Source organism: Drosophila subpulchrella, chromosome 2L, assembly GCF_014743375.2.
Source record: "Drosophila subpulchrella strain 33 F10 #4 breed RU33 chromosome 2L, RU_Dsub_v1.1 Primary Assembly, whole genome shotgun sequence".
Lineage (NCBI taxonomy): Eukaryota > Metazoa > Arthropoda > Insecta > Diptera > Drosophilidae > Drosophila > Drosophila subpulchrella.
Window position 1 is genome coordinate 897,835 of NC_050610.1, and position 11,779 is coordinate 909,613.

General features: G+C 39.4%; 1 protein-coding gene across 1 annotated transcript; it reads left to right on the forward strand.

Annotated features, from left to right (window-relative positions):
* Positions 1-8,478: 8,478 nt before the first annotated feature.
* Positions 8,479-10,260, forward strand: LOC119547806 (52 kDa repressor of the inhibitor of the protein kinase-like). The gene is made up of 2 exons (XM_037854823.1): positions 8,479-9,404; positions 9,550-10,260. Exons 1-2 carry the CDS (start codon positions 8,904-8,906, stop codon positions 9,883-9,885), a joined length of 837 nt encoding a protein of 278 aa, XP_037710751.1. The 5' UTR covers positions 8,479-8,903; the 3' UTR covers positions 9,886-10,260.
* Positions 10,261-11,779: the final 1,519 nt, after the last annotated feature.

Sequence of the window (11,779 nt, forward strand, 5' to 3'; positions counted from 1 at the left end):
AAAAACAATAAAATGATTAAGAAGGCATTCCAATTAAAATATGTATTTTATTCTAAACTTCGTATTCAAAGAATGTGCATATTTAAACAGATACAATTTTTCGGGGCTTCTTAAAGAATTCTTTAAAAACTTTATCTTCCTAAGTTCAACGAGAAGATAATTATGCAATGCAGATTTGTCGGAAAGTATGTAACAGGTAGAAGCAAGCGTTTTTGACCCCATAAAGTATATACATACATGTATATTCTTGTTCAGGATCACTAGACGATTCGATCTACCTATGTCCGTCCGTCCGTATGAACGCTGTGATCTCGGAAAAGATGCAATACTGGGACTAGGGAAGCAAATACTAGAGATTCCTGCGCAGAGCAAGTTGGTTTTGTCAGGGTGCTACGCCCACTCTATTACCCTTAAACAGCCCAAAATTGTGGTTTAAGTTTAAGTGCTAAAAAAATTATTATTTGAAATGTATTGTTCTCGTCAATACATATCGTTTTTCCCCCAAATAGTTTGCCACACCCACTTTAACGCCCACACACCTCCAAAGAAGAAAGGCAATGACGTCAGAGCCAGCCATGTGTGTGTGTAAGTCAGCGGTCGGCAGGGAGCATAGGGAATTGCTAACGTATAACGTAGATGTTCGTGTGACTTCGGCATGGGTCTTCGTGTATATTTTTCTCAGCTTCGGCGCGTTTTTTTGCTGCTGCGACGTGGCAGAGCAACAGAAATCAAAATCACTTGCTGTTCAGCCGTCGAATTACCAATTAGTAAATTATATAATATAAAAAGACATTATTCTGTCAAACATTCGGACTTTAAGGATTTATTTGAGGGGCGCGAAGGAAAATTGTTAGAGCTAAAAGGGAAATATTTTCTATTACATGTTGCCCATACAATTCCCAATAAAGACAATTTAGCTTTGAAAAATACGTCTTATGTCGTAGCGTTAGCCTTAGCAAATTTTTTTTTAAATTTAATGACAGAAAGAAGAATTTTAGAATGGTACGAAAACATTGCGTTATCTCCAAGTACCAATTCCCGTAGAAATTAAAAAAATTATCAAATTTTTTTTTCTGCAACAAAAGAGAAATTTTTAAACTGAAAATATTTTTCTATTTGCCTGGATGAAAGTACTGACATAAATAATATTTGCCAACTAATAATATTTATAAAATTTGTGGATGAAAATTTTAATTGTTATGAAATTTTTTGGAATGTTGTTTCTCTTCACGGACATGTAACGGGGCAAATTTTATTCGATACTCTTTAAAACTGTTTTAGTGGAAAATAATTAAATTATACTAAGTTGCGTTTGCACAGATGGAGCAAAAGTAATGACCCGAAAAAACAAATGCCCTGCAGGTATTTACAAAAAAAATGGATTTTCTTACCCCTTCTTTCATTGCGTTATCCATCAAGAGCCCTTTTCGCCAAGGAACTAAAAATGGTTAACGTAAAGAGCACTTGCGTTAAAATAATAAATAAAATTAGAGGTGGTCATAATAGTTTAACACACCGGAAATTTAAGACATTTATTGAGGAGCTAAATGCAGATTATGGGGATCTACTTATACATATATACAGAAGTTAGATGGCTAAGTCGGGGAAAATGTTTAAATCGCCTTTTTGATTTAAGAAGGGGACTTCTCAATGTTTTTAAAAATTAAGACATTTTGTTAGGTTTTGCTTTTTGTTGTGACATTACATTAAATGATCTCAATTTATGCCTTCAAGGAAGAAACAAACTAATTTTTGACATTATGCAATCAATAAATATGTTTCATAGAAAACTTTAATTAATTAATCAATTAGAGAATAGAAAATTAGATAGTTTAGAGAAAACAAACGCAATATTTTTAGAATTAAGTATCAGTAGCTTAGGAAAAGTAGATCAATTCGTATTCCTAATTATGTCTCTGCATAAGAACATAGAAAATAAATTTCAAGATCGGAATTCCATAAAATATCTTTACATAATTTTCCACTTACATGTGATATTTGTAATTTAGACGATTTAGTACGAGAAGAGCTAATTTTTTTAAGAAATAATCTCAACATTCCGTTTGAAACGGGAAAAATTGTTTGGGCCTTAATTGAGGATAGGAAATATCCGAACCTCAAAAATAGTTCCTGGAGCCTAGGAAGTAGGAAATTCGGTCTTCGTCGAGGGTATTATGGATCGTTTTCAATATAAGACCATATTAGAACATAATTTGAAAGCATCGGGCAAAGCCCGGACTTAAACATTATAGCGCACCTTTGGGACATTTTGGAGCAAAAAGTTCGAAAGTGCTATGAATGAAATCGTATGTTCACTTTTGTCGGGGCATTTTAAAGATTTTTTTGTATAACTTTAAAGGTTTGAGTTGAATATAAATGAATTTTCGGTTGTTGTATAATAGTATAACAGCTATAGAAGTTGGTGAAATCTTACAAAGGGGGTCTTATGTAGACCCGGGATCTCGGTAGGAATATGCATAAAAAACGGTGTACAATTTAACCCAATATACCTTAAACTTTGCAATTTAGGCTGCGATTAAATTGTCCTACAGGGTTAGACAAAAAATTATAGTTTTCGCCTCACTCTATAATTTTTCCTCACACCATTTCTCAATACAAATTATTATTTAAATATACCAATTCCGACTAGTAATCAACGATAGTAAGTCTATACATAACTTCCACCTTATCCCCTACTGTGAAATAAAATATTCCTGGAAAACATTAGAAGCAAAAATAGAACACGTCGAATAGAGCCAGGCCCATGCATCGATGTATCGATGTTCCAGAAAAAATAGCAAGCATCGATGTATCGATGTATGTATCTGCCCAACATCGTTTTCTTTTTTCCCTTCTCTATAATTGCCGACGAGGAAGTATACTGTCTTTAATGCAAATCTTAACTAGTTTGTTGTTTATTCTTAAAATACCGACATAGATGTTTTCAAATTTCTAGAGAAGAAATATCTGTGTGTGCCTGCAAAGTCTTGCAACATAAAAAGGCTGTTCAGCAAAGCAGGACAACTGGTGTCTGATCGCAGATGTTCTCTAAAGCCTAGTACTCACATCGACGAAAACCGCGAGCTAACCATAGGAGTGAGCGAGAGGCAAACAGGCGGCTAAAGGGTTTCGTCGGGTCTGTTTTTCAGCGTGGTACTCAGATGAGCTAAGGAAATACCAGAAAAAATACCAGATTTCGGGAGTGAATTTTCGATGAACGCCGTTAGCCGCGGCCCAAAGAATAAGAAATTTAATCTTTGGCGGTGTTCGTGCAGAAGCGGTGGGGAATTTAAAAATTTTAAACGGAAGAAAAACCCCAAAAACGGTCAAAGGAGGTCAGTGCAGATGGAAAAGGACGCCTAATCCAAGCTATTGCCCATTATTGTGGGATTTGACCGACAGGAAGCAATACCACAACAGGGGCAAATCCGCAGAATAGTCGAAGTGCTGGGGGAGATCCACTAGAGAATCCCAGTGGGAAGGAACATGCCGAGTGGGACTTCGCTCTCTACATGGACATCCTGCCGGGCGTGTCCTGGCAAAGAAAGTAAGATCTAGCCAAAATAATTTGCTTGCGTTTTACTAATAGAAGTATCTTTTCAGCAGAACCACCAGTAATATGATCTCCGAAGACCTCTCCATTAGGACTCCGTACACCATAACCACCAGCTACTTGGTAGCTTAAGCGGAGCTGGAGGACGCGCTGCCTTCGACAGGGAGGAGGAAAATAGGGCGCCCGTTAAGGAACAGTTGGAGAAGCCATGGCCAGCCACTGCCAGGATGCTGGGGGATTCCTGCAGCATCAGCGGATCAACCCTGTTCCCAATCCGGCTCCCGTTTCCTCAAGGTCCAATATGCCTCTTGGGACTCGGAGCTGGACTGCGGTGGCGCGGGAAAGATGGCGAAGCATCCGTGGGACGAAAAGGAAGCTTTAAACAACTAATTTACATAAATAAAAACATTCGTTGAACATTCCACCTATTTTTAATTTAATTTCTTTGTGTACCAGCAGACTCCTCCTTTTTAAATTTTTCCAATTGTTTTGTTTTCCGTTTGGCAACAAACCCAGCTGCTTGTCAGTAAGACCATGCTACATGCATTGCGGGTGAACTTTGAAAACTTCGGTCACACTACAAAGAATAAGATTTTTCGACTAGTGAAACTCTTAGCCGATCTGAGTACTAGGCTTAAAACTATCAATAGTCAACAAAATACTTTTCTTGAACAAGAACTACGATCTCATAGATAAGTTTATAAAAAACCGAAACGTACCAAATTTGTATTTCCCTGTGGTAAAATAAAACCATGTTATTTTGTTTTGAATTTGACATAAAGAGCGCTAGGAAAATTTAACTTTAAAACTTCGATGTATCGATGTTTTTTTGTTCAAAACATCGGGAACATCATTGTTAGCCAACAAAATTCGATGTTTTCCAAGCTCTAACGTCCAATACCTGCCCGACGTTAAGCCTAGTACTCACATCGACGAAAACCGCGAGCTAACCATAGGAGTGAGCGAGAGGCAAACAGGCGGCTAAAGCTTTTCGTCGGGTCTGTTTTTCAGCGCGGTACTCAGATGAGCTAAGGAAATACCAGAAAAAATACCAGATTTCGAGAGTGAATTTTCGATGAACGCGGTTAGCCGCGGCCCAAAGAATTAGAAATTTAATCTTTGGCGGTGTTCGTGCAGAAGCGGTGGGGAATTTAAAAATTAAAAATGGAAGAAAAACACCCAAGACGGCTAAAGGAGGTCAGTGCAGATGAAAAAGGACGCCTTATTCAAGCTGTTACCCATTATTGTGGGACTTGACCGACAGGAAGCAATACCACCACAACGGGGCAAATCCGCAGAATAGTTGAAGCGCTAGGAGATCCACTAGAGAATCAAAGTGGGAAGGAACATGCCGAGTGGGCCTTCGCTTCTACATGGACATCCTGCCGGACGTGTCCTCGCAAAGAAAGTAAGATCTGGCCAAAATAATTTGGTTGCGTTTTACTAATAGAAGAATCTTTTTAGCAGAACCACTAGTAATATGATCTCCGAAGACCTCTCCATTAGAACTCCGTACACCTCCCTTTTTGGGGCTTTTCTTCCATTTAAAATTTTTGAATTCCCCACCGCTTCTGCACGAACACCGCTAAAGATTAAATTTCTTATGCTTTGGGGCGCGGCTAACGGCGTTCATCGAAAATTCACTCGCGAAATCTGGTATTTCCTTAGCTCATCTGAGTACCGCGCTTAAAAACAGACCCGACGAAAAGCGTAAGCCACGTATTTGCCTCTCGCTCACTCCTATGGTTAGCTCGCGGTTTTCGTCGATGTGAGTACTAGGCTTAAACTCTTTACAACTGTTCATGTCTTTTTAAAGTTTACGTGCCCACGATTGCTCTGCGCGATGCCGCAAGAATATAAGTTAGCTTCGGCAAGCCGAAGTTTGTATACCCTTGCAGCTACAATTATTAAATTTAAAAATACAAAAAATGATACGATGATAGTAAAAGATAATATGTCAAAAATCACCGAAGCTATAGTTTGTTTCATATTATTTTCCCACCAATTTTCCGATCGTTCCTATGGCAGCTATATGATATAGTCGCAATTCAGAACTAATTAAGAAATGTTATTTCCAAGCGTTGGAGCTTCTACGTGAAAAAACACGAAAGAAATAATTTTTTAAAATTTTTTTTTTCCGATTATTCCTATGGGAGCTATAAGATATAGTTTTTCGATCCGGCTGGTTCCGACTTATATACTACCTGCAAAAGAAAAACGACTTTTGGGAAAGTTTCAGCCCGATAGCTTTAAAACTGAGAGACTAGCTTGCATAGAAAAGGACAGACAGACGGACATGGCTAGATCGACTCGTCTAGTGATGCTGATCAAGAATATATGTATTTTATGAGGTCGGATACGTCTCCTTCACCGTGTTGCAAACTTCTGACTGAAATCATAATACCCTCTGCAAGGGTATAAAAACATAACAAATGTATAAAGTGATTGTCTTGACCAGGACAAATTTCAAAAGACATTTGAATTGCATAGTGCATTTTTTCAGGTAAAATACTTTACTTTTTAAAGTCGTTATGTTTCATAAGTGTTCAGCAGATCAAACTGATGGATCAGTAATCAGTGATCATGTTGTTCTGCTGAATGCGGCCAATTTGGATGAACGCCGTTAGCCGCGGCCCAAAGAACAAGAAATTTAATCTTTGGCGGCGTTCGTGCAAAAAACGGTGTGAAAATTAAAAATTAACAAGGAAGAAAGCTATAGTCGAGTACCTCGACTATCAGATACCCGTTACTCAGCTAAAGGGACCGAAGGGAAATGGAGATATGCAAACAGCAAAGCGAAAATGAAATGCGCCACCTACCGGTGGCAGACATGTTTAAGCGTTATGGGCGTTAGAGTGGGCGTGCAAATTTTTCTAGCATGAAAATGGTGGGCGCCACAGGCTTGGGCGGTTTGTGGGCGTGGCATATAAGCGTAACAAACTTGCGCTGCTTACAAGGTTACGGAATCTATATCTGAGAATTCAATTCTCTATCTTTGATAGTTTCCGAGATATCCACGTTCATATTTACGATTTTTTGAAGTTTGTGGGCGTTAAAGTGGGCTTGGCAAACTTTTTTTTGGGTCAATCGATAGGTATTGACGAGAGCAATACATTTCTGCGTTCATCCGGACAGACGGACATGGCAAGATCGACTCGGTTAGTGATCCTGATCAAGAATATATATTCTATATGGGGTCGGAAACGCTTCCTTCTGCCTGTTACATACTTTCCGACGAATCTAGTATACCCTTTTACTCTACGAGTAACGGGTATAAAAATGGAAAGAAAACACAAAAATCGACTCCATACATGGACAACCTGCTGGGCGTATCCTCGCAAGGAAAGTAAGTTCTGGCCAAAAGAATTTGGTTACGTTGTACTGGTAGAAGTATCTTATTAGCAGAACGATCTCCGACGAGCTCTCCATTGAGGGACCACAGGACCCCACCTCCACCAGCTATTTGGCACATAGAGCAGAGCAGCTTGAGGAGCCATTGCCAGGATGCTGGATGATTTCCTGCAGCATCAGGCGGAACAACCCCGTTCCCAAATCGGCTCCCACTTCCTCAAGGTCCAATATGCCTATTGGGATTCGGAGCTGGACTAGTAGTGGCGGATCCACGGGGGGGGAAATTAGAGAAATTACCCCCCCCCCCCCCCCTTGGAACCACAGAACCTGAAAATTTTACTTGTTTGCTAGAAAAATATTCTCTGCAATAAAAAAATGAAAATACAACAGTGACACTCTTCTCACCAAATACGCTATGGAAATCACAACAACATACTATCATAAATTGCATTATATGACCTGTCTAAACTTATTTAACCCTTTACTGGGCGACTCACAGCGGAAGTACTAAATTCTGAATTGAGAAAGAGTCGAAGTGTTGAGTTCAGTATAAGACATATACACTCGTCGTCAACGATACTTTGGTTCGATTATCGATTTTTTTTCCTCGAGTTACCACCCCTAGCACTATCTGGCAGTGTTCCCAACCGTTACATGATTATCCTATACGATAATTATGTGACGGTTGGGAACACTGGCAGGTAGTGCTAAGGGTGGCAACTCAAGGGAAAAAAATCGATATATCGACGGACAGTATCGTTGACGACGAGTTTATGTCTCATACTGTACAATTGGCACTATTGAGTATGAAAACACTCAACGCATGGTGACGTTTCATTTAAATCCGTTTATCTCGCCAAAAACGCCTCAACTTGACTGTCCAATAGAATCACGCTATGCCCAGCTGAGCGGAATTATCGATATAGTAACTATAAGTTGCCCAATTTTGAGTATCTAAAATGGTAAGTATCGATGTTGTTTCGTTTTTACTGTTTATTATTGTGCGTGGTGAAATTTCACTGACATTATTCAAACGAGTGTTTACATAAAAATTGAGGTTAGGTTTGCTTATTCAACAAATGTAGTAGCCAATTTTGCATATAGAACCCGTGTTTTAACTTGGTGTTTCGTAACAAACTTCAGGAATCTCAATATAGAATGAGAATTTTGAAAAAAAAAGTCGAATAAGGTGCAAAATTTCAGAAAACTTTTTTTTCGGATGCTGTGCAGTTTTTCATAGCAGCTTCACTTTAAAAAAATGTGAATGTCATTTCATATTAAATTTACTATCAAGGATTTGAATATTTGGAGAAGATGATTAGTGAACGTTTTTTGGCATTTTTGGGAGCATAAAAAGCGACAAGTTTCAGTTATTTTCAGTACGATACAATATTGGTATTTTTCTTCTTCATTCAATTGGTAACTTGATTTTACATTTATAATTCCTATCTTACAGTCATCTCGACAAAAGTCCATCTCGGCCTACTTTGCACCTGCGAAAAAAAGAAAAGTAGATGAAGATGTTGCGACAGTACATCGAGAAGAAAACGAGGTTCCTCGTGCAGTGACGCACAGTCCACCTAACCATGATGAAGGCATTGACAATTCTGGCAGCGAAACACCGTCTTCTTCCAAAAACTCCGACAATGCGCAAGTTTCTACCATTGCTGTAAACATTTCCAATGATGTTGGAATTTCGTGGGACAAAAAATTGACGATCACGTGAAACAAATTTTGCTTGAAAATCCTTGGACTCCTCCAAAAAATTATACTTTCCCATTTTCGTCGAGAGTTGTTTCTGGCAAAGAAATAAAACACTACGTCTCTTCCAAACACTTGGATTCTCATGCAGAGTGGCTCGTACTATCTGACGTGAGGAAAGGGCTTCTGCAAATATTGTCCATGGTTTACGCCTCGAAATCAAGAAGGTTATCGGGGGAATACTCCGCTTGGGGTACTTGTCACGCAGCCGTTGACTGATTTCAAAAATTTGGTTGGGATGAAGAGTGTGTTAGAAATTCATTCTCAAAATATGTACCATAAGAATGCAATGGCAACTGGGAAGGACTTCGTGAGAGACTATCACAATCCACAACGAAGCGTCCGTAATCTTCTCGACGAAAACCATCTTTCGCAAACGCAAGAGAACAGAAAACGACTTATTCCCATTGTGAAAACGGTCATTTTTTGCGAAAAGCAGAATATTCCACTTCGTGGGCATAAAGATGACGGAGATATTCGGAAAAATAAAACGCCTGTGCAAAACGAAGGGAATTTCAGGGCTTTGCTGAGATTCAGAATCTATGCAGGTGACACAACTCTGGAGCATCACCTTGGGAGCACATCTTCAAGAGCAACCTATACCAGTAAAACGATTCAGAACCAACTAATTGAATGCTGCAGGGCAGAGATACTGGACAAAATGTTGCAACGAGTGGCTCGTGCTGAGTTCTACACGATTGTTTTCGATGAATCTCCAGATCTGTCGGGAAAAGCTCAGGTAATACTTTAATCCTGCCAATTATTACGTAGAAGTAGAAATTCCGTAAAAATATAATAATTGATGCCTATTGTCTAAACTATCGGATAGTGGTTGTTCCCAAGAAAATAAACAGAAATTTACTGAAAAATGTTTCTCGTTACAGATTAGCGTTGTACTCAGATACGTCGAATTTTCTCCTGGTGAAGCATGCATACGAGAAGACTTTGTATCTTTTTTGGACGCATTCGGTCAACTTTCGAAGAATACTCTCGCGGAGGGCACAGAATCAGAAGAAAGCGAGGATGAAGATGGATCAATGGCTTACAGGACTGCTGGAAAAAATGATCGAACCGATGAAGAATTGTCTCTAACTGGATCTGCCATCGGGGGGATTGTTCTTGGAGACATGAAGAAAATGAATCTCCGAATGGAGAAATGCGCTTCGATAGGGACTGATGGATGTGCGGTCATGCTGTCAGATATCGGAGCAGTCAACTGAAGGCAACGAAATTCCAACTTCTGCACTGGAAACACTAAGAAAATGTGATGTCGACATATTCCCAACAATCCACACCTATCTCCGAGTATTCTGTACACTTCCCGTAACAAACGTGAGCTCTGAACGTTCTTTCTCTTATCTTCGCCGCATCGAAACATGGCTTAGGACGACCATGCTTCAAGAAAGACTAGTTGGATTAGCGTTGCTTTATACGCATCATAACATCGAAATCACCGCCGAAGAAGTCATCGAAAGATTCGCAAAACTTGGCAGCCATCGCTTTGCGTTATGAAACACGCAATGTAAAAGCATTTTTCTGTTTGAATTCCGAATAAAATGAGCCACTCTGTAATGCATGCATATGGTTGACTTTTCAAATATAACCACTTTGTTTACCTAAAAATTGGGATGGATAATTTTTGTTTTATAATTTGAACTGTATTTCTCTCGCAACAATAAGTTTAAACCCCAAATCGAAGAATAAGTTCAATTTCCCCCCCAAGAATCGTCTCTGGATCCGCCACTGGGACTACAGATAGCGGGGGAAAGATGGCGAAGCATTCGTGGGACGTGAAGGAAGCCTTAAACTACTACGTATTACTTTACATAAATAAAAAAATTCGTTGAACATTCCATTTACTTGTATGTTAATTTCTTTGTGCACCAGCAGACTCTTCTTTTTTAAATTGCTCCGATTGTTCTGTTTTCTGTTTGGCAACAAAACCAGCTTCTTGACAGTAAGACTATGCAACATGCATTGCGGGTGAATTTTGAAAGCTTCGGTCACACTACAAAGAATAAGATTTTTCGACTAGTGAAACTCTTAGCCGGTCTGAGGCATTATCACTAAAGCAACAGTAAACCCCCAAGCTATCCCAAAGACTATAAATAAAACTAAACAGAACCAACCGACACAATAAACTTGAGCAAACTATGTTTAAAACTGTTAAAACAGAAAATGGCATAAGACGCACGTTGTTTCGAAAATAAATTCTTTTTACCATGGAAGAAAACATGATCATTAAAAGCAATAAAAGAAACAGAAAAAGTAAACTGAACTTGAAATTATTGGCAACAGACTCGCAATAAGCCCAAGCAAAAACAAATAAAGTCAAGCAATATACTAAAAAACACACAATATGGATTCCGAGAGGGTATAACCCTAAACCACGACCTAATGGCCACAAACAAGTTCATTTTCAAACATATCCACCGATGACGCGCTACAATTGCCTGTGAGATTGACTTCGAAAAAGCCTTTTGTACAGTATGGGCACAGGGCCCGATCTACAAAATTAGATTCATATATAGCTATTTAACTATTAAATAAACTTAATACCAATTTCAATTATCTAAATCTGATTAGGTTAATGTAAACTTTAAATTGATGAGATACAAAGGTAGGGTCGCGAAAGAGGGCTTCTTGCTCTTTGCATTATCCCTCTCTCCGTTCTGACATGCATTGCATTCACATTAGCTTAAAAGAAAGAAGAAGATCGTTTACCCAGTGTTGAAAAGCACTTGAAGGCAGTAAAAGGACCGAAAACTTGTGATGTCCGTCAACTTAGCGGCGATGGCGGAACGGTGGATTCTGGAACATGGGGCCAATTTTTATTTTTTGATTTTCTCGGCGAAAGGTGTGCCAAGCCTTTACGACCACAGGCACTTGTGCGGGCGCCTTGCTCGGTTGGGGGTGGCTAACGGTATGCTCAAGCACGCATATAGGCACCTGAAATTCCGCAAAGGTACCTACATGCGTGTCCTGGGCGAAATGGCAACCAAAGCCACAACCGCCATAGGCTCCAACCACACGGCGCTCGCACAGAGTTCGGCCTCATCGAATATCTGCATATCTGCTGCGCAACATATACCAGGTGGTGCCGGAGGTGGAGGA